Raw genomic sequence first — 26393 nt, forward strand, 5'->3', positions numbered from 1 at the left:
TGAATTTTCCAAAACGAAATTATTAGTCCTGTTACTATCCCTTTCAAGAATAAAATCTTGGAGATCAACAGTTCTGATCGGACGCACGTAGTAAAATACAGGAAAAGCAGGAAATGAAATGAAATCGTTTCCGGCCCCAGTCTATCTAGTTCTAGTTCCTCACGGCCGTGATCGTTTCATGGAATTCCGTGCAGAGGGCGGAAGAGTATTTATGGCGTTTTCGGTGATATTTTTTATCTTGGCAGTGCTGTCTACTCAGAGATTAGGTGAGTGTGCTCTAAATGTATGCGTTACAAGTCTCGATACTCGGCATAAAGTACACAGATACATGAAATGATATGAATCTTGCGAGTTGTCACTTTTCCAAAATTCTGACGAGTCGCTGTACTTCTGTGCTTGGTGGCCGCCTTTGTAGGTTGCTAGCTTAAGCTTCAGCGATAAGCTTACTCTCACGCGAATTAATGTTTGCTATTTATTCAGGTGTCTTTAAACGAACCTAAGATGTTTTCCTTCTTTGCCTTGATTTTAACTTAGCTCAGAATAGTTACATGTAAAAATTATTTTTCACCGAATCATGTGATTTCAGATGGCAGATGAAGTCCGCGAGTGATGGAAATTTATCGACTAAAATTTGAACAACAGACTGTTATTATGTGACCTCATACAAATATATGTTGTAAATTTGATTAAGAACGTTTAAACTTATAGTTTGTTGACTTTCCAATGATTGAGGAATCAAACATTTTATCTGAACAGAGTTGACGTCATAGCACACTTACGATAGTAACAGTTTACCAGTTAGACACATGAATATACCTTACTGTATTTCCTACAGAGTATTTTTGCATGATGTCAGGACAGCCATATTAGTGTCCCAGAACAATGAAGTGGTGGCCATGTTGGTGTCTGTTGATGTTGACAGATTATCTTGTTCCCAGATATCTTGCAGACAAAGCCCATTAGGCACACTGACTTAAGGTGGCTTCTCTATAGTTTTACGATCGCACGAGGGCTGAGGAAGTAATCTGCACGCACTCAAAGGAAAACGCCAGTGTTTTTTGATGTTTTATTACGTCAACATGAGTACAAAAAGCAAAACTGACAGTGAATTTTCTTGCGTTTCCTTCGGTGAAATTCCATAAAATTTGGCAGATTGGTAGTAAATATTTTACTTAAGTTGGAGCTCGTTTTTCAGGGGAATCTAAAAGACCAGATTCTTTGCAGCGGTAAAAGACATAAATTTGAAAATATCGAAAAAACCGCCTTTCGGACCCTACTTTTTGCGTGTTTAAAATTCGTATCCCGCAGGAAGCGATGTGATGTAAAAATCTTGAAAGGTTTCACAGAAGCAAATTCATGAAAATCACAAATAAAGCCATAAAAACAGTAAAAACACATTTGTTTGGGCTTTTATAATTTAAGACTAAATCTCAAAATTTTAACAGAGATGATAGCAAAACAGTATTTAATCATTGCTTATTACATGTAATAAGTTTGAGAGGACTAGGTGTGAAAGCGAATGCAAAAACAACATTCAAAACATAACACTTGCACGCACAATGCCTTAAATGATTACCGTATGAAGCCACCTTAAAGGAAACTCGCTTCAAAGCATGTTTGAATATGTGATCAGGCATGGCCACAGTTTTGAAAAAATCTTTCTGTGCATGCCCTCTTATCTCCCAGTTCTTGTCTTGGGGTAGCCACAGATTCAGCTGGGTGAGGTTCCAGCTCCACACTCTACTATGCTATGATTACTGACTTTGTGAAACTGACTGTATATCATGTACATTAGGTCTTGGTAGTCAGAGTGCACAGTGTGACAAACACAAGCCATTACCAATGGACACAGCCTTGGTAATGCTGAACTCTGATATGAAAAATCCAGTCAATGTGTTTGGTGTCTCAAGCAACTGTCACAAGGTATTGTAAATATAAATAGGGTCAATCAAGCAGTTAGGGACTCAGGTACTGATAGCCAGTGAATCTGTCATCTAGCACAAAGACAGACAGACGGACAGACAGGCACACAGACAGACAGATTCAGATAGATAGATGGATATAGAGATATATACATGTAGATACATGTAGATAGTCAGTCAGTCATTGATCAGACAGTTAGTCAGTTAGTTAGTCAGTTACACTAATGTTTGTCACACAATCAACTGACCAGTCAGAGAGACAGACAGAATATAAATTAGGCTGACAGACACAGACAGATAGACTTGTCTGTCTGTCCATATGTCTGTTTGCCCATCTGTCAGTCTGTCTATGCCACTCTCTGCCTGTCTTTCTGTGGTAAGACAGACAGGCACTCAGTTTTGAGTTGGTCAACAGGTCAACCAGTCAGGCAGTCAAACAGACTGCCAGTGACTGGCAGACTGACATTCAGTCCATCAGCTGGCAACCAGCAAAATTTGCAGTCTACAATGTAATGTCAAGCACTTTCAGCTAAATATGCTTCCTACTGTCTCTTGAATTAATGACATCATAGTAAAAATTGAACTGCCCAGTAGCTACCTGCTGTACAGTTTTTGCTTTCTACAGCTGTACTTTTTAAAAACTTTTTCAAATCCCTACCTATCCATCCGTATCTCCATCACTACTTGAGCTGTTCATCAGTCAGACATTCTTGACAATCATTTTCAAGTGAGAAGCTCTGTGCCCAGACTGTCCAAAGGTTGCATTGTTAGTTGAGACAAATACCTATTTTTCTCCCCTTGCTTTGTAGGCCATAAGCAACATATTAAATTGGATTTCTTTTTATTTTCCCAATATAGTGTGGTCTTCAGCTTATAAAAGAAAATTTGTCAAAGGGATTTATATGTAACATAACAGTATCAACCAATTTTAGTTTCACGCTGGCTGTCAATAGCTCCGTGAAGGACAAAATAGTATGCCAGTAAGTATAACTTACAGTAGTAAACAAAGCATTATTTTTTATGCACAAAATTGATTCTTGAAAGTTTGCACATGACAGAAAAAGGACAGGTGTGATATGAAAAGGTGCTGCTGTTGTTATCTATCTAGAGCAGATTCTGATAAACAGGGAAGTTGATCACCAAAGTTAAACAGCATGTAATAGTTAACAATGTAAATTTATGTTAGTATTAGTTTGTTCTAAAAACAATGAATACTGATTAGAAGGGGTTTATTTTAAAAATGGAGTTACTAGCAGTACAAGTAACACCTAACTTTATAGGTATCTACTTCCTAAAGACTCCTGCTTATTACAGACACTTTTACATATCCCTTAGCTGCTGGTAATATTGACAGGGCTTCACTGCATGGTATTTTACTGATTAAAATCAGGCTTGTAGAACCAACAATTGTATAAAAAATTTTGGACCCTCGAAGGGCAACAAAATTAAAGTGCTGAGACACTTTGCTGTTTTAGAGTACTAAGGTGAATTTCCAACCTCAACCGTATGACAAAACCCCCTCCCCCCAAAGCAATGTTGGATTTCCCCTCTCTAGAACTTGCCTCTTTCCTGTACAACATTGAAAAGGGGAAGGGGTGGAAGAGGAGGGGGGGGGGGGGGGGGTGGCTGTCAATGTAAACTGGATTTGAAATGGAATAAGTGAAATAATTTTATTACAATTAGCACTTGATTCAGCGAACTGTCTCAACTACATGTACTTTTGTACTTTTGTCGCCCATTGCTGGTTCATCTTGCTACATGTAATTGTGGGAATCAGTCACATGAGGCTGGGTTCAAATAAATGCTGCTCTTCACATTAGATGGTGATAATTAATTTGAAAAACTGCCAGGGACAAGTTTTTTAAAATTAGGATTGGTAGACTCTGTTTTCATTCATTTGAACTCGGCATTTATCAGGGGCGGAAAGAATTAGGATATGGTGTTAGTATGTTGTGAGGTTTTGAGTCATTTTCCCAATGTTCAAATAAGATTTCTCTCAAATTGTAGGAAACCACCTTTGTTACAACTACTTTGTTATATTGTTTTTCAGGATATGATCTGAGCTTGTTTAAGTACAGTCGAACCTCGATTATCCGTACCTAAATTATCTGGGTTTCTCGATTATCCAGACTTTTTCTCTAGTCCCAATTTTGTCATGAATATTTATTCATCGTGATCAAGATCTGTAGCAATATTCTTTTTAAAACTATAGCATTGAAAAGTGCAGTCAAAAGCGAGTTTGTTTTGCTTTTAAAGAGCAAAAGCAGCGCATGCACATGTCGTAACTAATGAAGAACACTTGAATGAGTTCTGATTGGTTCAGATCGAGTTTAGTGGTTCAAGATGTACAGTAGACCATATTGTTTTCCAAGTGATTTGTAAAAGTGTTGTTTCATTATTAAATGTTGCTTTATTTAAACAGTTTTGTTCTTCATTAATATTCATATTTTTGATTATCCAGACCCTCGATTATCTGGACTACATGTATTTTGTTTAGTCCCAACAAGTCCGGATAATTGAGGTTCAACTGTTCCCAGTAAACATTTTGTTTTGTAGTCCAGTGCAGTACAGTTTTGGAGAACATGGCTTGTATTCTTATAAGATTCGTGCTTTCAAAGAAAATACAGCCTGTGCACTCGAGAGGAAGGAAAAACCAGATAATGTATACTGGCGTGAGTACAAGCTTATTAATTTTTTGAGCAATCATAATCTATTGTAAACCATTGTAATATGTTATCCCAGTGCATTCACCCTGTGAGACAGAGCAGAAAAAGAAGGGAATCTCTGTCTTGCGGGCTAGACATTTAGTCAATTATAATAATTTGTAATCAGAAACTCAAAAGGGGTATTTTGTTAAGTGCTATATGATATATTTTGAAAATCTCAAGAAAAATTATTCGATTAAACAGCTTATGTATATTCAAATGGCTACCTCTTATTCACGTATACATGTACTGTAGGCAGTGAAGTAAGTTAGAACCTCTCTTTCAATAAAACTTAAAACTAAGGCAGCTAACTTTTGCCCAAACTGTTACCTTATTGTAGGAAAAATGTTAAGAAATTCTCTCTCTGTTTCCAAGGCCCCATTTTATTTATTCTCTCAGCACTGAAATTTAAAATGCCTCTAGTATTTCTATGTTCACCTCTAAACTTAAGTCATCTTTCTTGGTGCAAGTATATCTTACTTCTCTTAGTGTGCTTGTGTGTGCTTTTTTCGCTTTTTTCCCCCTCCCTTTTCTTTTGCGCATTTGCACGGTTAGTTTTGCTTAACAACATTTTTATTCTCTTATTAAGACCTAGATATTTTAAGGTAGCTGTCCTTTACATTTTTGGCTTTTCTAGGCTTCCTTGCCTATAGTTTATACATTGATATGTTGTTATTATATTTCTAAATGGGAATATAGATAAACAAACAAACTGTTATACTTGAATGTGGTCAGTTTATAATATATTTTGAGCACTCGCATGTACATGTTTTAGAAGTTATGTTTAATTTGGAAGGAGTTGTCCATTTTATCAGCACTCAATTTTTTAGAGAACTTCATTATAGGAAACACTGATTGAACAAATTTCATTTTAGTTTCAGTTTGAATTTTCAGTGTAAACCTCAGAATTCAACAAGTATAATGTAACTCATCCCAGTTGTGAGACTGAAATTTTTAAATGCACCAACTTGCACTCGGTGACTCTTGCAGCTTCAAATATAGTACTTACATGTAGCAGGACTGAATATTCAAAAGTTGTGAACATGTCATACTTCACACAACACCTTATTGGTATATACCGTTAGTAATATTTTCTAATATTTTCTTTGTCTTCAGCTCTACTGTATGCCTTTTTGGCTATTTTGGGAGCTGCAATTTTATGGAATGTGCTGCTGTATCTGTTGAGGTAAGAATTTGGGCCTCAAGTGACATTTAGCCAGTTAGTGTAGTTTGAAAACGCTGCCATGAAGTTGAACTGCCAAATTCACGATTTTTTCATTGTTGGACAGGTGCATTTCACTCTTAACTTATTGATTAGTTATTAATCATGGTGTTGACATGTGTAATGTATTTTTTCCTGCCTAATTTTAAAAGATAGAAAGCAACCTCTGGTTTGTAATATTCAGGTACAGTCTAGACTTATAGCTACAAAATTAAATTCTTTGCTTACTTTCTCTTATCTTTCTATCAGGCTTAACATTAACTGTGAAAACTATTGGATCACTTATATGTTTATTAAACATTAATTTTTATATTTTTTAATATTTTATTTTTAATTTATATTTATTTCTTTATTTGTTTTAATTTTGTGACTATTTCCCATTCGTAGGAGGTACAACCTGTTGGTCAACTGGAGACTGTTTCATGACATAGAAAGTCTTATAAATGCAGTAAGGGATCAAATAATTATATGGTAGATATACAGTAAAAAATATTTGGGGAAAATGTTTTGAAAAGGAACTTCTTCAATTAGAATGACTTACTGTACCTGTAGGATATTGTTCAACTTGAATATCCTGGCAAATCCAGGATGACAACAATCATTATTTCTGTGACTCAGGAAACAAGGCAGTTTTACCAGCCAGCTGCCCACTCTGCCTGGGGATATTCAGCGTTTGCGCTTCACCCGTACATGACTTGTAACAATTAAAAGTGTAATTTGAAGGCATCAAAGTGTAGATCTATGTGTGTGTCTGATGGTGTTAGGGGGAAAATTAGAATTAAAATAAATGTGGTTTTTGTTGAAGCACATTCTGGTGCTATATATTAATTAAAGTGATGTGTGGAAATAAGCCCCAAGTGACTCTTGATCTCAGGTCAAATTCTCCTTTTTGTAGAAGGAATCAAAAAGCAATTTTTGAGGAGAATCTTGCAGTCTCTGACTATCAGATGTCACCAAGGGTCTTTTTCCATGCACCCACTCAATCCTTGCAAGCTTTCTGGTATTGACACCAGGGGTAGTAATCCACCTTCTGTGCTAAATTAAATGTCAATTATATTATTTTTCTCTTTTGTTTTTCAAATCGTCCAGGATCTTGGAAGCCCCACTTTCAATGGGTCTGAGAGTCCTGTGGATCATGATGATATGGTGTGTTAATTATAATTTTTATTTTGTTTTTAGTTGGATGAATATCTTATACTCTACTGGAACGGTGGAACCCTGCCCTGGGGCCACCTCATTATTGTGGCCCAAACAAAAACTCAGCCAGTCATTTTCAACCCCTTTAATACAGCCAACTCATTAATAATGCTAGATTTTTGCAGGCCTTCGGTGGCCGGATTTAAAGGGGTCTACTGTTGTTTTCATGTTAATTACATGTACAGTGGAACTCTATTAATCCAGTCACCAACAGGCCACAAAAATCTGGCTGTATGAATGGGGTGGCCGTATTAAAGGGGTTCTTTAAATTAAAAAAAACAACACTAAACAAAACAAAACAAACCCGAGTGACTGAACTGTTGTTTGGGCCAGAATAAAGTGGCCATAATAACAAGAGGGCCGTATTAATGGGGTGGCTGTTAGTAGGGGTTCTACTGTAGTATATTATTGTACTGAACTTCCTTCGTATGAATAATACACAGTGCAGGCAATGAAGTTACTTATACATGTTCTTAGGAAACAAAGTAATCAAAATCACACCAACCAGCTATTTGATTTTAGTATCATCCATAAATATACAGTGTAGCTTTAAATGCAAGCTTTTCCTTCCTTTTGCAGCCAGAAAAACAAATAAAGAAGCAAAGACTCAAGTCACTGGATACATTTCGTGGGTGAGTTTAAATGCTGTTGTATCTAGACACACATGTTTGTGGTGACTGTTCTTGAGAAAAGTCCTTTTCTCTCACAGTGCCAGCCATACAGCCACACTGAATAAACCCACACAGTGGTATGTTCGTAAGGCTACTGGCATATACTGTAGCAGGGAGCCCAACATTGAAATGCTCGAGTAGCCTATACTGTATACTCCTGGGGGAGGGGGTTCTCCCGAAAGTGGCTGTTATAGGGAGGCTCCACCCAAAATGGGTACCTTTCTCAGGCTTCCGGTATATTGAAGGGTTGGGATTTCACAAGTTGAGGTACCTGAAAGGTTAGGGAGATTGGAGTATCTCGACTTCTGCCACAACAAGAACTGAACAAATAAAACTTCTTTTTTGGTTAACATCTCCTCTGGTAATGCTCGGTGTTCACCCATTATTGTTCCTAACTTCATCCCCTGCATTTAGAAAAGAGATGGAGTGTTGTTAAGTAGGTATGTGAAAGAGGTAACTTTTTCATCAGTAAAAGGTATACAAAAGTGGTAGCTTTTCTGTCAAAATGCTGTACAGAAGGGTAAGGGGTTGAACCTCGCGGCAGAGCCTCCCCATATAAAACTTTCTAGAGTAGCCCCTGAATCACTCAATACTACCTTGGAAACTGACAGGAGAAGCTGTTGTTACAGTGACATAAACTTGACTCTGTTTTGTAGCAGACAGTGAGGAAAATCTGCTTGAGAGTTTGTCTGGCTTCAATCTTGTAGACGCATGAATAGATTTTGATATCGACCGTTTATAAACATTTCTTTTTTTGTAGGATTGCTCTGACAATAATGATCTTTGTGAACTATGGGGGAGGTGGATATTACTTTTTCAAACATGCCAGATGGAATGGTGAGTTTCTTCTAAAGAATTAGTAGAGTGCTGGAAAATATATAATCAAGAAGTACATGCACTTCCCCTTAGCACTAATACTATAAAGGGAAGTGTGCAAAATTTCATTCTATTTAGAGTTTTATTACAGGCCTATGTGTACATACATTTATATTTGCTTGTACCTGAGTTATTATATCAAAATTTCTATAACAATTTGGGACATACGGCTGTTGGTACATGACGTAGGTATCTTACAGAGTAGATTAAATCTGAAAAAAAAAATGTTCGGTTGTTAATTCACATGTTCACTTGCTTTTTGTAAGCTAGTTTGATATAGTTCTTTGTTTTAAACTTGACAGGACTTACAGTGGCAGATCTTGTATTTCCATGGTATGTTGGAATGCGCATGTACAGTGTGGAAACCATTCATTTAGAGTAGTTGTGGCGTGTTTCCCTAAGTAACAAAAATAATTCTTGCCACTTAGCAGATTCCTCCAAATAACCACTTATTTTCAGTTTCTGTTATAAATTTGCGGAAATTTTAAAAGTGTAGAGGGGGGTTAAAGAGGGTGAACATTTTGATCGTTACATTCAGTTGCATAACACAGCGTAAATATAAGAGTTTGAATATGTGAATGTAACGACCGTTTATAACAATTCGGAATATGGAACTGAAATTCAGTGAGAACGACTAATTTCGACTCTTTTGTGTGCTTCCTGTGTTTCCGTGACGTTTTGAGGCCGTTTCAAAGCGATTCCAACAGGGAAACTAAAACTAGCTGGAAACGCTTTCAACAGAACGGCCGCAAAACGTCACTGATAACCACAAACCATAAACTAAAAGAAAAAGCGCAACGATCAATTTTCGTTACACAATGGTATCAGGACTTCTCGCAGTTACCAATCAACATTTTTTTTAGCGATATGTACAGTATGTATTTAATATTCGTTTATGTACATTATGTATGTTTTCGTCCTTTTTGTTTCCTTTTTCTTATTAAAATATCCTAAACATAATAAAAGATTGTGGAAAGCTTTCCTGGATTTCTTTTACTCTGTGTTTCACCAGGTTTATGTGGATCATGGGAGTTTCTATAGTAATTTCATTCCGATCCCTGAGACATCGCCAAGTGAGGCCATTGACTATTTGTGTCAGGATTGTACGCCGTACCATCATTCTGTTTGGATTGGGGCTCTTTACAAGCAATTGTAAGTCAGTGCTATTGACAGCACTTTATACATGTACATGTAGGAACATTAAAAACTGCCACTGTATTCTAAATGACTTGAGGCGTGTTAACATTGTGTTTCAATCTTCATGTGTGGCGCCGGTCATTCCTGACCTCTATAAATAACAATTTTTGTGATTTTTCTAACAACAACAACAACAACAACAACAACCATTTTATTTTGCGTAATACATAGAATATCATTCAACAAAAGAATACATTAAACTTAAATAAGCAACAAAATTACTCAAAATAGCAAAAACTAAACGAGCTGAGTAGTTACAAGAATTATTACGCTTTAAATCGGTTGTAGGAAAAATAAAGAAAAGAAGAGGTAGAAAGAGAAAAAAAAAATATATAGATGTAGATATAAAAAGAATTATAAGTAGTAACAGTACCAGTTATAGACAGAGCATTGTTTAATTAAGAGCGATAGTAACTTAAAGAAAAAATACTAAGCTAGCATTAAGCATAAGAACTTAGAAATTGCTTAGTCAAGGTTTGTTTAAATAAACGCGGAGATAAACTTTTTATCTCTTCATCCAAATTGTTCCAGATAGAAGGACCAGAGAAATGTAGATAGAATTTACCATAGTTAGTTCTAACCTGGTCGATATAATGTGTTGACTTAGATGCTAGCCTAGTATTATAGTTATGTTTAGATGACATGCAGGTAAAGTAATTTTCAAAGACCTTAGGTAATAGATTATGGTAATACTGAAACATAAAAACAGCAGTTTGCATAGTAACCAGATCCATGAATTTAATTAAGCCTAACTGTGAAAATAGAGGCCTGGACTGAGCATCTCGTCTCGAGAATGTGATTATACGTAGAGCCTGTTTTTGCAAAGTTACAATAAGTACTATTGTACTAACATTATTTAACAATTCGAAGGGCTAGGGAAATGCAGGTTTCCTTACCATGCATGCATTGAAGTCTGTTCTAATATGTCATACATCGCTCTACGCACTGGAAAAGTTGAAAATTTACATGGACATGTCAATTTTAATTTACAGGATGTAAATCTTGATTTACATTTTTTGTAAATTACAATTTACATGTTAGGGTTTTGTAAAATAAAATTACAGGAAATTTACAGCTTTTAGTACAGCATGTAAATGTTCTGTAAATAGTGATTTACATTGTCTTTGTCAACAATGATCATTTGAAGAACATGTAAAAACCTGTAAAATATTTTACGCACTTTTACAGTATCTGCCTTTGTAAAAAACATGTAAATTGCTTTGCTAAACCATCTGAGAAACGTGTAAATAATTCAACCGAATGCTGTAAAAAGCCTGGAAATGTTATGTTTGTAACCCTGTAAAGACCATGTAAATGAAAAAAGAGGGCCTGTAAGAAACATTTAAAAACCATGTAAATGAACAAAGGGGGCCTGTAAGAAACATGTAAAAAGCATGTAAATGAAAAAAGGGGGCCTGTAAGAAACATGTAAAAACCATGTGAATGAAAAAAGGGGGCCTGTAAGAAACATGTAAAGACAATGTAAATGAAAGAATGGGAACCTGTAAGAAACATGTAAAAACCATGTAAATGGAAAACCTAGAAGTTGCACGGGTGCGGTGGGGGGCTGTAAATAGGCTGTTAAAATCATGTAAATTAAAAAGGGGGACCTTGCAAAGGCTGTGAAGACAATTTAAATGAGATAATGGGGGCTTTTCGAAAAACTGGAAAGACCACGTTAATGTAAAATGGAGACTCTTAGAAAAAAAAGATTTAAATTTAAGAGAGGGCCTGCTCAAACCTTGCAAAAACCATGTAATGGAAAAGTGGGCGTATTTAATATAACTTTGGTGTAACGGTTCAACCAACGGAGACTGTTCAAATGATGTAAATTCCAAGTTACCGACAGGTTCGCGATCCTCTTGTAAACGGTTGGTTGGATTTTGCGAAGAAATAAATGAAAAGCTACCCCGGCCAGGGTAAACTTGGGGGGAGGGGGAGGGGGGGAGAGAAAGGTTTGTCTCGAGCAACCAAGAACATATAAATGGGACCTTTTAAAGGCGCGTAAAGTGAAAATGTAACACCACCGTAAAGCTCCGTAAACCTACCCTGAAGCCTCCATTAAGGTGCCTTTTACGTTGAAGCATTTGAACTTCCCTAAAGTTCAAGTGTGTGCAATAGTATGCTTTAAATTGAAGTTGGTTTAAAAGGTATGCAGCAAACTAAATCGCCGCATTGATCGACACTACTCTAAGCTGTCTTCTTGTGAACTTTCCGCGCACCCACAACGACAAAATAAAACTAGAATTGTTACTGCACATGCAGGCGTCCCAAGCTTACGTCTCTAGAAAAGAGAAAAATTAATTCTCGGACACGTACGTATTTATTCATGAAGGTCCATGAAAGCGTCACGTGTGGTGTGAGTTCAAGACGGAAAGAGCTCTGGTGACCGAGTTTGAACTGACACGGAGTTAGGTTAGGCAGGGAACCGTCAGGGACACCCAACGACCGTTTTCTCTCGAATGCTTTTAAACGCTGTTTTAGGCTATCTGGAGTACTTTCAAAGCTCTGTAGGTTAATTTTAGGTTGTGCAAAAAAAGAATTTATCTGTTCGGTTATTCTATAGGAACTTGAGTATTCTCGAACTTATTAGGGCTTTTTTGTCCATTTCCCGAAAACGTTACGTCTTACCGCCTTTCCGAAAATGACAGCTGACTTCTTTTCGGTACCCAAAATGACATTTTAAACAATCCGAAAACAACAGACATTAAATTTCTCATATCACGAAAGATCGAGGTCACAATTGTGCCCCTGAACCGTTGAAAATGAACCAAATATCATCGATTTAGAGCGTTAAATATTCCGAAACATGAACATTCTACAAGTAAGATTAATACAATAAAGTCTGCCCTTGCATGTTCACTGTTTTGTTTTGTTTGTTTGATTTCTACCGTTTTGTGCTTTCATTGCCATCACTGTTATCCCAGTCCCTTTATGAGAGCATACCAGCCTTATGAGTGCCCGATCTCCAACAAGCAGGAATCAGCGGTCTTCATGTTAGGTACCAGGTTCTCTCGGTTCTCCCGCCATGTTTGGCAGTTCGTTGGAACTTGCATCGAACTCGAGCTCTGTCTTAGCGGGCCAAAATCCACTCTACCTTCGCTTCGTCACCGTGCACGGTTTCAAGGCAAAGTTTTCCGTTACCCAGAAGCTGAAGATAGCGATTACAGACGAACAACAACAACAGGTAAGCAAGTTTTGCATAAATTGAACGGGTAGAGTAAAGTAACGTCAAGATACATTTCGTTTTGCCTTTGGTTGTGAATGTGTCATTATCAAGGAGAAGTTACATTGCTTGTGGAATCGACTTTGGTGATGTTTACCTGCCGTGCATAAAGAGTTTTATTATCTGTTTTTATCTGTTCTCGATAACTGAGTAAGAGCATGCGACATTTGTTATTGGCTTACAGTGCAGCTCAGATATAAGCGAACTACGCATACGCGTATCATACGAGCGTATTTTGCGTATACGCGTATGTCAATACGCGCACATATACGCGTATATACGCGCACATATACGCGTATATACGCGCATATATACGCGTATATACGCGCGTATATGTCTCTTTGTTATGCATTCCCACAAGTTTCTTTATGTGAAGCATCGTTAGTCAAACAAAGGACATTATGTTTCTTGAGAATGAAAATGGCTTCAAAGCGAAATTTGCATATTGTTAAAACGTCAGCTGGTCAATAAAAGCTATCATATTTCGATCACTTCGCAAATTCACCGACAAACTACCGTTTATCAACACTTGATCTTAAGCTACTAAAAATGGGAAGAAAATTGATACAGTCGCTTGAACTCCCTATTTTAACACGTGAACTTTATGTTCTTACAAGTAAAGATCTGTGTTTCGGCACGTGTCGGCAAGTCGTTTGCGAAATGTTTATTGTCTGAATTAGCGTTCTGAAGATCCTCGTCGAAAAAATGATATCTCCGGTTATATTTGATACAGATCATGCATTCAAATGGTAAAATACTCTTTCCTTGACGAAAAAATTGTTTATCAAAGTTTCTATGGTGCGCCGCTCACGTTTAGTTATTTTTTCTTCAAGGAAAAGTTGTGTGTTTCGGCACGCGTCGGCAAGTTGTTTGCGAAGCGTTTATTGTCTGAAGATCCTCGTTGAAAAAATGATATCTCCGGTTTTATTTGACACAAATCGTTCATTCAAACGGTAAAATGCTCTTCCTTTTACCAGAGTTTCTATGGCGCGCTGCTCACGTTTAGTCATTTTTTCCTCAAGTAAAAGTTCTGTGTTTCGGCATGCGTCGGCAAGTCGCTTGCGAGATGTTTATTGTTTGAAGCTTTCCGAAGACCTTGTCGAAAAAATGATATCTCCGGTTCTATTTGACACAAATCGTTCATTCAAACGGTAAAATGCTCTTTCTTTAGCCAAAGAAATGTTTATCAAAGTTTCTATGGCGCGCTGCTCACGTTTAGTTATTTTTTCTTCAAGGAAAAGTTCTGTGTTTCGGCATGCGTCGGCAAGTCGCTTGCGAGATGTTTATTGTTTGAAGCGTTTCGACCTTGTCGAGAAAGTGATATCTCCGGTATCTGACACAAACCGTTCATTCAAATAGTAAATTACTCTTTTCCTGACAAAAGAATTGTTTATCGAAGATTCTATGGTGCGCCGCTCACATTTTGTTATTTTTAATTTTCTTCGAGGAAAAGTTGTGTGTTTCGGCACACGTTTCCAAGTCGCTTGCTTGGACCGTGTTCAGACTTTGTTTCGGGAAGATGTTATCTTTCGGTTGTGATGTTTGCTCCATGAAGATGGGATTGTTGAAGCGTGTATCCCCGGTTCTATTTGACAAAAAAAAAAATAGTAAATTTTTGATTTAACGACAAAATACTCTCTCTTTTAATCAATATTCAGTCAGTTAATTTCCAGTCAAGTGCCCAATTGCAAAATGTTAGTTTCAGCTAACATTTTACTTAGTCTGTAGGCATACGCGCGTATATTGTGTACGCGTATTCAAAATAAAGAAAACTCTTTCTTGCTCTGTGGCAAGCTGTCAAGCCATTGAAAACAACAATGACCTGATAAGAAAAGAAGAAACAATAGGTTATCTCATACATACTAATCAGGCATACGCGTATATGCTGTATACGCGTATGTGCGTATATGCATACGCGTATGTGCGTATATGCATACGCGTATATGCATACGCGTATACGCGTATTGGGCTGACGCGCATTACGCGTATATTTTGGTTCGGATATATCTGAGCTGCACTGTATATGCACCTTATGATTCCTTCTGATGCATGCTCTTGTAAGGTTATGTTGCCCTCTGATGTGAATGCTAGTAAGCTAAAATGTAATGTGCCATCTCCAGCAGAGAGATTTCTCTGATGCTAGAGCAAGTATTCTGAAGTTACTCAAGTGTCTACAATTGTACCTACATGCAAGTTACAATATGCTGTTATACACAACTGTACATGAACATTGCACCCACTGGTGCTGATAGTAAGTTAAATGTTGTGGAATTTTCTTTCACAAAAAAAAAAAACACTATGATACTTTATAAAGAGGTATACATTTACCTCAAACTGTCATGAAAACTACACAGGACTTGAAAAAAAGGAAGAGTAACTTGCCCAGGCAGGAAAATCTACTTGTCTTGGACGACACAGTATAGTCATTCGATTATTTCATAACAATCAATAGAAATTAGTCAATGATATCAGAAATCAATAAAAGGATTCGTCATGAGTAATCGATTGGGATCAAATTTTCAATAAGCATTATCAATTTTGCTGATACTAGCTTATCTTTTAAGCAACATTTAATAAGAAAGAAATGAACAAAAGATATAAAGTGAAATATGAAATCATGAGTAAAATTGCATTAAAACATAACATCGTATCTTGTAAACAATATTTTGCTGGCATACATGTATCGGGGACTATGTTTTGGGGGTCTTTGGTAGTGCCTTTGAAATCTACATAAAAAAGTTACAATCAAACATTGTGTTGAGGGACACAATTTTTCTACAGTTTATGTGAACTAACAAAGAGAGACCAACTTTCAATTGATTCTGTAATGACTGATAAACTTGGTAAAATCAAATCGATAACTTGGAACTTCTCTAGCATGTGAGTATGAATTTCTATCAATTGATTGATAGCACTGATAACACTTACATTAACTTCAATTTATTGATTTATATCAATTTATGGATCGATTTCAATCGATTGCCTTGCCCTGGGATGATGAGACAGCACTTTAGAGACCTGTTACAGCTGTACATTTTACTTGTAAAAAATTCGGCTCTTACCAAATACATGTAGGTTTCATGTGTCATGCATCTGTTCATGCATCTGTAGCAGGGCAGGAAAAAAAATTGTAAGTCACTTGCCCAGTGGGCTAGTCAATTTCAGTTTTCACTTGCCCCCATTTAAATATTAGTTGCCAGTGTGGTGGCCAGTAAGGAAATCAGAGGACAAATGCAAATGAAGTACACTCGGATTCCTAACTAATTCTTGCTTTCAACCTAATAATTAACTAACTTTTAGGTCTTAAGTTTTGAAATGGGATGACTGGAAATTATCATTTATCAAGCTGGCATTTTTAGTCAGACTCACAAGACTACTGAGGCTACATTGTAATTTCACTTGCCCACTGGGCCACCGAACTTCTATTTTCACTTGCCCAAGAGCAAAATTTACTTGGCTGAGGAAATCAGACCTAGGTTTTTTCCTGCCTTGAGTAGATCACAGATACCATCAAAATGCGGTAAAAACAAAAAATATTCACATAAGCCATTACCAGAGTGTGTCACAGAATCTGTGAATTTTTCAGGCGTGTGTCACTGATGTTCTTACCACATTTTGATGTCTTCTGTGATCTATTACTGAACAGATGCATGACAACATAAAATCCATCTGCTTCGTAATACATAACAAAGAAACAAAAACAAACGTTTATGACATCATCTGTACCTTTGTCCACCAATAGAGCATAAGTGTACGTAAGAAACAATCAAATCGTGCCTGCAAATAACTTGACTTATTATTTAAACATTGTTTGATAGGAGTTTGATTTATTGTGCATGAATATTACAATGTAGGAGATAGTGAACATCGAATATTTACTGCCACAGATTTTGAGTTTAGTTCTTCTACATCCTCTGACATTCAGTGCCTTCCAATCAGAGATGCAAATTTTTTGTCACACAGTAGCTACAGATGTAGATGTAAGATCTGTTTGATTGATGAATATTCAGGGCTCAAAATAATGGCCGGTCAATGGGCAATGTCTGGCCAGAATGGTGACTTGACCGGCCAAAAACTTCACTAGCCGGTCATGTTTACCAGTCATGTCATGTTCAGATGGTCACGTTGTTCATTCTTGAATAAACAGTCAAATCCCCAACTGTAAATCTGAGAGTTTTAAGCTCTTTTTTATTATGACCTCTTATGAAAACATACACCAATGCATACATGTATCTGTTAGAACTGCTAAAGACCATTCGCTTGCTGTTTTTCATGCATTCAAGATCGATAGGAATGCCATTCGGGTGACTGGGGTTAAATCCGTTCAGAAAAATATTAAGCCAATTTTTAAGCAGTGTAGCAGTGACTGGAACAAACAAACTACATGTATATTTGTGGGTTTAATTTGGCTCACATTACGTGTACTTGATTTTTTCGTAAATTTCGGTCAGAAATGAGACGTGACCGAGTTAAAATTACTTTGGCCGGTCAACATGACCGGCTACAGTCCGATTTCAAAGGTCACAGTATAAATTGGAATGATAAGAAACAAAATAATAACTCCAGTGTAAAATTCGCTGATTGATATCATACACAGAATTTGCTGATTCATACTCAGACATAACAAAATGTTTTATGTTACTTTTAGGATGAAGTAAAATTGAGAGTGGTCAATACATGCATACTCCTTGGCATTGATGCTTGATCAGGAAAAAAATCAGCCACTGAGAAGTCTACAGTACTTATGACTCTATGAGGGGTCCAAGGCTCATTTCTTGAAGGCCCTGGAAACTTTTTGGGCCCACAAAGCCATCTTTAATTGAGCTGTGTCTAAAAACTAAGAGCTGTATATGCCTGAAACGTCTTGTGTGAAGGAAACCTCTGTTCATATTGAGAATAAGCGAATAAAACAGCTCTGTAAGCATAAGGTTTCAGATTTTGGTATGGCTTTCTGGGTGCGAAAACTTTTTGGGGCCTTCGAGAAATGGGCCCCTGGTGCATTACAGTCTAACATGGTGACCTTCAACACTTTCTGGCATAAATTCAACCACTTTAAACATTTTTAATGCTTTGAAGTATCACCTACACTGTACCTGTGTTAGTGAATTGGCATTAAATTTAAATATCTTAGATTGCTAGGTTGATACTTATTGTTCAATACAACAGCTATAAGATTTCATCATAAAAAGCAAAGGCTATGTTTACATACATGTAGTACCAGAACCATAATTTATTAACTTATGATGTGTTATGGGAACTATGGTACTAGATAGGCCTTTCAATTTCAACAGGCCCCTATGAATTTTTTTTTTCAGTACAGTTTTCTTTTTATCACAAAAAGAAAAAGTAAAATTTTGAATATTGTTTACAGTGAATGTTTTGTCAGGGGTCCAAAATGTTTGTACTGTTTGGATTCCGTACAGTTTTGGAAAAAGAAGGAAACTGTGACTTTGTAAACATAGCCTAAAAGATGTCAGAAGCCTTGTTTTATGTTATGCAATGTAGTATTACTTTGGCATGAATGTTTTTATGATGAATTTAAAATGTCAATCTCTATCTTGTGGTAAATGTTTCTCCCTATTTTCTGTTATTTCAAAAGAACAATTCACTATGAAAAAAGTTGATCAGTACTTCACACTTACATTGCAGTAATTTTCATAATAAGGTAAAGGTAAAGTCTGCATACAAGCCACGTGGCCCAACAGACTGGAGCTTATCCCGCTTTCTGTAGGAGGAAGCGACTAGGACTATTTCTACTCCCCCTGGATGAGATGCCAGTCCATTGCTGGGTTACCCCACCATTAAATTCGCTGGTACCCACTTATACACCTGGGTGGAGAGGCACTGAGAGTAAAGTGTGTTGCCCAACAACACAACAGAATGTACCCGCCTAGGGCTTGAACCCAGACCGCTCGATCAGGAGTTGAGCGCACTACATGTAACTACAAGGCCATCGTGCCTCCCACATTTTTCATAATTATTATTAAGGCTAATTTAATCCTTCATTAATTACTTAGTAAGAAAAAACAGTTTATTCATTCATTTTATGACAAAGGTATTATCATTATGTTACATTTGACTCTGTGAATTTAGTATATATTTAAGACAGGTATCCATTCGCAAACAATTTTAATTTAGTAATACACCTAAATTGCAAAATTTTTACTAGTTGTAGCTGACAACAGTATAGTTCTTAATCATGTTATTATTTATGAATTAAATAGAGCTGAATATGACATGGTTTGGCACAATCTTGAAAAGGTCTTGAATTTTAGTAGTCTTCTTGAAAAGTGCTTGAATTCGGTTAAAGGAGCTCAGTCATGGTATTTTAAAATATTTTGGCCATGCACAAAATTACATTTAAGTCGTCTTGTTATGGATACAAAGAAAAGAAAACGTGTTTTATTTGTTGCAATGTATACATTGTAAACCTTATTCATGGCATATAAAAACTATTTGAATTTTACTGAGTTTGTTCTGATTGCAATAAATTTCTGATTCTGTATAAATTTGCATATTTTCTACTGTTATAATTAAGATCAGCAGATTTGATTAAAATAAAACAGTACATTCCATGCATTTTTCTTCAAGTTATTATTTACAAGTTATTTATCGTACAGGGTTTCTGCCTCCCTTTTTCAATTTACATGTTATTTACAGGCTCCCTTTTTCCATTTACAGGTTATTTACAGGCTCCCTTTTTCCATTTACAGGTTATTTACAGGCTCCCTTTTTCAATTTACAGGTTATTTGCAGGCTCCCCTTTTCAATTTACAGGCTCCCTCTTTCCATTTACAGGTTATTTGCAGGCTCCCCTTTTCAATTTACAGGCTCCCTTTTTCCATTTACAGGTTATTTACAGGCTCCCTTTTTCGATTTACATGTTATTTACAGGCTCCCCTTTTCAATTTACAGGTTATTTGCAGGCTCCCTTTTTCAATTTACAGGCTCCCCCTTTCAATTTACAGGTTATTTACAGGCTCCCTTTTTCAATTTACATGTTATCTGCAGGCTCCCTTTTTCAATTTACAGGTTATTTACAGGCTCCCCTTCTCAATTTACATGTTATTTACAGGTTCCCTTTCTCGATTTCCATGTTATTTACAGGCTCCCTTTTTCGATTTACATGTTATTTACAGGCTCCCTTTTTCGATTTCCATGTTATTTACAGGCTCCTTTTTTCGATTTACATGTTATTTACAGGCTCCCTTTTTCGATTTACATGTTATTTACAGGCTCCCTTTTTTGAGTTACATGTTATTTACAGGCTTCCTTTTTCGATTTACATGTTCTTTATGGGCTCCTTTTTTGATTTCCATGTTATTTAGAGACTCCCTTTTTCAATTTACACGTTAGTTACAGGCTCCCTTTTTCGATTTACATGTTATTTACAGCCTCCCTTTTTTGATTTACACGTTATTTACAGGATCCTGTTTTCATTTTCCATGTTATTTACAGCCTCCCTTTTTTTATTTACATGTTGTTTACAGCCTCCCCCTTTTTATTTACATGTTATTTACAGTATTATGGCAGCCTTTCTGTATTAAATTTACATGTTATTTACGGGTTTCCAGGTCGAATCACAAGAAATTTACAGGCTATTTACAGTATTTGCTGGAACAATTTACATGTTATTTACATGATCTTAGCCCTTTGCTTTGAAACATTTACAGTGTTTTCTTCATCATTTACATGTTTCACTTGAAATATTTACATGTTTTTTACATGAAACCTCCAAAACATGTAAAAGGGGAAAAATCATGTAAATTATTCTTTACAGTCTCTTTTTGATTATTTACATGTTAATTACATGTTATTTACATACTCTGTAAATTTTCAACTTTTCCAGTGACATGTACAGATGTAGACCTTGCTCACTACAGGATACCTGGAGTTCTGCAAAGATTTGCTGCTTGTTACTTTATCATTGCATTACTTCAACTAGTCATAAATCCTGGGATGGATTCTGTCTTGGTAAATACCTTCTTAAACTCCTCTCTCTTTGGAGGGTTTCGTTCTCTTTGCTTTTCGTTTGTTTGTTCTTTGCCAGTTTATTGCCTACTGTGTATTTCTTGTTGTTTCTCCCTCTGTCCATCCATCCACCTACCCATCTGTCTGTCTGTTTGTTTGTCTGTCTGTCTGTCTGTCTGTCTGTAGGTTTGTCGTCTGTTGCTCTTTGGTCTGTCAGTCAGTAAAGTCAGTCAGTCAGTCTGCGCCAGTCAGTCTTTCAGCCAGTCAGACAGACAGACAGTCAGTCGGCCAGTCAGTCAGTCAGATAGTCAGTCAATCTGTCAACCAACCAGTCAGTCAGTCAGTCAGTCAGTCAGTCGGTCTTTCTGTTCATTTGTGAATCTGTCTGTGACACTCGTCTGTGACGTTGTCGTGAATGTGCAGTATAGACTGAATTCTTAGCCAAGGATAAAGTGTTGTTCATTGAAATTGTACAATAACTGTGAGTAAAATGCTTTTAAACTCTACAGCCGGTGGGTTCGTGGTGGAATCCTGTTAGAGACATTGTAGCACTTTGGGGTCAGTGGCTGGTGATGCTTGGTGTGTTGGCAATCTATGTTATTGTCACATTTGCCCTTCAAATGTCTGGCTGTCCGCGGTGAGTATATATATATATATATATATATATATATTTTCTCTCACAATCTTCAGGTTTCAATGCATATTGTGTCCCGGGTTCGATTCCACCAGGTATCTTGTATGGGCTGAGTTTGTTGTCGGTTCTCGCTTGCCCCGAGGGTTTTTCTCCGGGTACTCCGGTTATCAGCCCCTATCTAAATATTGTAATTTTTATTTATCAGAAGAACCTAGGCTTGAAAGTTTGGTTTATGATCGGAATTTCACTTCATTTTTCGTTTCAACCCTCCACTTTGAAGATGAAAAATAAATTCGTGTTCACTGCCTCACTTTTAGGGAGAATGCTTGACCGGGTTTCACTGGAACGACTTCAGTTTATGCTTTATTGCACGTTTATAGACTTATGCCAAGCGCGAGCATATCTGATTTATATTTCATTTTATTGTTTTTTTTCGTTATTTAGGGGTTACATTGGACCTGGTGGAATTGCTGATCCTGATTCGTATAACTGCACTGGGGGAAATGCCGGTTATATTGATAGACATTTCTTTGGATCTCATCACATTTACCAGCACCCGACTTGCATGGTATTTATTTGACAAGTAGATTCCATGTTCCTGTGCGTCTGTTCAGAAATAGACAACAGATGACGTCAAAATGTGGTGAGAACAAAAAATTGCACCCGGGACGTTAGCCGAATAGACTGCTGGCAGTCTGTTTTTCTCTCGAAATTTCAGTAGGGGTTATGAGACGAGACGCTTTAGACGCTTTCGACGCTTTAGACGCTTTCTTCTGTGATCTGTTACTGAACAGACGCACAGCAACATGGAATCTATCTGTTTTATATAATAAAGAAACACAAAACATGTTAATGGCGTGATCTATACATCTATCCTCCAACAGATCATGAGTAAGAACCAATCAATATGCGAGAACAATTTGCCTTATTACATAGAACAAGGTTTCTCTTTCCCTGAAGTAATGCGTTTCTCTCATGAACTACATGTACAGGAAATTCGAACAATGATTGATCGATGAGGAGTTTACCGCATGCCTGATTAGTTGTTTTTCTTTTCAGGAAACCTACAAAACGAAAGTTCCTTATGATCCAGAAGGCGCATTGGGTACCCTGACATCTGCCTTCTTGGTATTTCTGGGAGTTCAGGTCTGGTTTTGAATTTCAGAAATCTAGTTTTCAGATTTCTCCCGACCTGTGTTAATTGAGTGTCGTAAAACCAACACCAAAGTTACCAACCTGGCCAATCACAAAGCACAAAGGCAATCACGCGAGGAGCGTGGAAACGTTTGCGAGCGAGTCACGATTGGTTTTGGTTTTTCTTCTGATTGGATGACAAAGTGGCGCGTGTTTTTATAAGCCATAATGCAAAACGAAAGTAAATGCGAACTGAAGAAACAACCTGCTCTTAAAACAAAAATCCAGTGCATTTTTATGTGTGATTACATAGTATTTATCTGCAGCTCCGTTGGTATGAACTGTTTGGTTGGCTGTTTTGCTTATTTTAAAGCAAAACAAGTTTTTTTTGTTGTTTGTTTTGCCGTCGTGGTATCGCGATAACTCTTAATGTTCATTAGTGATCGCACTATCAACTTATTAAACAATTATGATAGGAAAATCTTGTGGAGTCTCAAGGGCAAAATTTAATTTGTAATTTTTAGCTTTGGAGTCATATTATGCATATTAGAGCCTTTCAAAGTTCAGCTTCTGTTAAACGTTATTTGCATGGTAGAATTAACTTGAGGGATTATCGGTTATCAATATCTGTACTGGTTTTACAGTCTTGTTTAATAATGTCTTGTATACGTTTACAGGCAGGTTACACCTTGTTTACGTTTCCCAATCACTTAGCTAGAATGAAGCGATGGGTATATTGGTCCGTGTTACTGGTGAGTGTTAAGGAAAGACGCCGGTAATTTCGTATTCATTTAAGCGTAAAGATTGTCATATTTCGATCAAATGAGCTACCCTCGACAAAACTAACATTGGAGGCTATAGCAATTGTCACCACTATTCCATCTGTGTTCAAGGGAAACAATACGAAATCTTGTATAAATCATGAGTACCCACACACTTGTTTTGTGGTATTGTGTTGTGGTATTTTATTTTAATGTTATTTGTGCTGTTTAATTCATCCAGGGCGGTATCACTCTTGGACTTACTGGCGTGAATAATGACAGCGTCATTCCGTTAAACAAGAATTTGTGGTAAGTGAGCTGCACCGTTGTTGTGCAAGGCAGAGGTAGCAGTGAATCAGCTGAAAATACCTTCAGTAACTTACCTGGAAATAACAGTAAATAAAATAAAACAACGAACTATATTTGTACTTATTGTTCGCCTGATCTGTGCTATCCCGCGTGGACTCGCTTGGTATGGTGTTTTTAATTAAACATTTGTCTATGAGATAAGTCATAGCCTTACGCATTTTTCTTACATCTGACTGTGATGATGGAACGACCGACACAGGAGCGAATCTAGGGGGAGGGAGCAGGGGGTGCCCCTCCCCCTTGAGACGAAGCCTTCTTCGTATTCGCGTTTAAAATTTGTTTACCTCACCAGTCAGTTACGCCATTCCTTAGTGGTGCACCCCCCACTAAGAAAAATCCTGGATCCGCCCCTGCGACACAGGACCAATGCATACATGTAGACATTTATTGTGATTTAAAAAGTTCTCGATCGGAGGAAACAAATAACAAGTGAAGGGGGATAAAAGTAGTAGGAGTGATGCAGCTAAGCATTAATGATGGCTTTGTAAATTGCAGGTCGGTGTCGTTTATCTTTGCAACTGGTGGCATGGCATTTCTACTCCTCTCATTCTGTTACTTGGTGATAGATGTGTTGGGCTGGTGGAATGGAGCGCCATTTTGTTACCCAGGTTGGTACTTATAATTTTTGCAAATGTATCATAAAAAATGTACAACAGAGTGCAGTCAGTTGTTGTTGTTGTTGTTTTTTTTTTCATCCAGGTTCTTACGAACAACACATTTGAATTGATTGCGTACATGTGTTATTTTGTAAACCAGAATTGTTCTTACATGCAGACTGTATGAAGTTGTTGTATTTTATTGTACAGTGCTCACTGAGACAGTCGAATCCCCCTAAACGTTCATTAGTTTCGGCTTTGCGTGGACAGCGGACGCATTTCCGCGTGATTGTGGTATGAGAATCACCAGGCCAGACACCATACGAAATGAATTTTCCTTTTTTTTTTCCTTGTTAATCATAGAATATTTTCTTTTCTTTCAGGAATGAATTCTATTTTAGTTTACGTTGGAAGTGAAATATTAGGGAATAACTTTCCATTCAGCTGGAAAGTTAGTCACATGCAACATGCTGATCTACTGGCAATGCACTTGGTTGGAACTACAGTCTGGCTCGTCATCTCTTACTACCTTTATTGTATCAAGTTCTTCGTGAAAATATAGATTATTGGAGCAATAACTAAGGGAAATTACTGAAGAGCCTGCGGATAATATCTGGTTGAAGTGGCTCTCTAATAACTGTCCAGAGCCAAAGTTATTACACATCGCATTTTTACAGCCAATCAAAATTCAAATCAATTCATATTATCTGTGGCAAGCGCGGGAAAATGTGTAGCGTGTGAAAAGCGCGGGAAAATATGTAGCGTGTGGCAAGCGCGAGAAAATACGTAGCATATGGCAAGCGCGGGAAAGTGGTTTTCGGTTTTGCTTTGACCTTTTATAAGCCGTTTTATGAGAGGAATTTGAAGGCTTAGAAGACACAAAACCGGAGTCAGTGGGGAAAAAAAAAAACTATCGAAGAAAATGAAAATAGGCAGTTGCAATGTGACTACTCCAACCAAGGCCACCCAGGCAAATTCTGTACAAATTGACCAATAAAGTGTTAAAGCAATAAGAATGCATGGTCACAATCGTTTTTTGTTCTGTATTGTCTAGCTTACTTATAGCGAGAATTTGTCGGAATGCTTTTGTTAACATCCAAGGTTTTCATTCAGCAATTTGCGCGTAACCCTTGGGTGGAATAGTCGCATTGGGATAGTATTAGAACTGAAGATATTCATAAATTTGTACTCGCTTCATTTCTTTGTAGTTTTCGTAACATAATGCCAGGCCATATCACTTTTTGGTTTGGTTTAATATGATAAAGAAATACAATTATTTTTTGAGAATAAATTATAGTTTCTTTTACGCCCAATAGTAGTGAATCGCAAGTATTGGCAAAGATTGACTCAGGGATAGGAGTTATTCTTTAGGAAATTAAAGGACCAAATTTTAGTCGTATATTCGAGGAGGATTTTCAGAAATAATACTTCAGGTAAACATTTTGTAGTTCCTGTTTTTGAAGGAAATGTATATAGATAATTAAACGTTTCTCAGAATGGAAGTGTATGCCAAGTATGTTCGATTTAAAGTTGGCTACATGTGTGCCAAAGTAGTGGAGAATAAATGTTCTCTGAACTGAATACCTCATTTTACTCGCCCTCAGTTTATTTCTCAGTTGTTTGTTTCTTTATCTGTTGTTTCGGAGGCAGCATGCCCCAGTGGTTAGGGCGCCGGACTTGAAATCCGCAGGTCTCGAGTTCAGGTCCTGCTCTTTCCACGTTTCTCGGTAGACTCCAGTTCAACTCCTCGGTCGTGCTTGTAATTGCCAACTGGTCTGCCTCCCCAAGTTGGTAATTTTAAGACTATCATATTTAGTAGATATATTTATTTATTTCAGTTTAGGTGGCATGCCTGTGAGCTAGCTAGGTGTAGCTAAGCGCATTGACCACCATAAACAACACTTAAACATTT

General features: G+C 37.1%; 1 protein-coding gene across 2 annotated transcripts; it reads left to right on the forward strand.

The window, feature by feature from the left end:
• The first annotated feature begins 147 nt into the window (after nt 1-147).
• On the forward strand, nt 148-25410 carry LOC145465005 (heparan-alpha-glucosaminide N-acetyltransferase-like). Of its 2 annotated transcripts, none has more exons than XM_081448844.1 (19): nt 148-266; nt 1796-1923; nt 2781-2902; nt 4479-4594; nt 5744-5813; nt 6237-6297; nt 6939-6995; nt 7626-7678; nt 8478-8554; nt 8896-8926; nt 9606-9745; nt 20866-20990; nt 21497-21624; nt 22066-22189; nt 22681-22767; nt 23433-23507; nt 23758-23825; nt 24381-24493; nt 24865-25410. In XM_081448844.1, exons 1-19 carry the CDS (start codon nt 179-181, stop codon nt 25041-25043), a joined length of 1842 nt encoding a protein of 613 aa, XP_081304970.1. In that variant the 5' UTR covers nt 148-178; the 3' UTR covers nt 25044-25410. The 2 variants fall into 2 exon arrangements, with proteins under 2 accessions (XP_081304970.1, XP_081305010.1); XM_081448884.1 differs by having other exon boundaries at nt 149-266; nt 20878-20990.
• Nucleotides 25411-26393: the final 983 nt, after the last annotated feature.

The sequence above is a fragment of the Orbicella franksi genome, chromosome 1 (genome assembly GCF_964199315.1).
Source record: "Orbicella franksi chromosome 1, jaOrbFran1.1, whole genome shotgun sequence".
Classification (NCBI taxonomy): Eukaryota; Metazoa; Cnidaria; class Anthozoa; order Scleractinia; family Merulinidae; genus Orbicella; species Orbicella franksi.

Bases quoted from the DNA above. Each gene is read 5' to 3' on its own strand.
- LOC145465005 (XM_081448844.1), top strand. From the start codon at position 179: ATGGAATTCCGTGCAGAGGGCGGAAGAGTATTTATGGCGTTTTCGGTG. The intron at 22,768-23,432 runs GTCTGGTTTTGA...ATACGTTTACAG, and splicing joins TGGTATTTCTGGGAGTTCAG to GCAGGTTACACCTTGTTTAC. The intron at 24,494-24,864 runs GTTGGTACTTAT...CTTTTCTTTCAG, and splicing joins AGCGCCATTTTGTTACCCAG to GAATGAATTCTATTTTAGTT.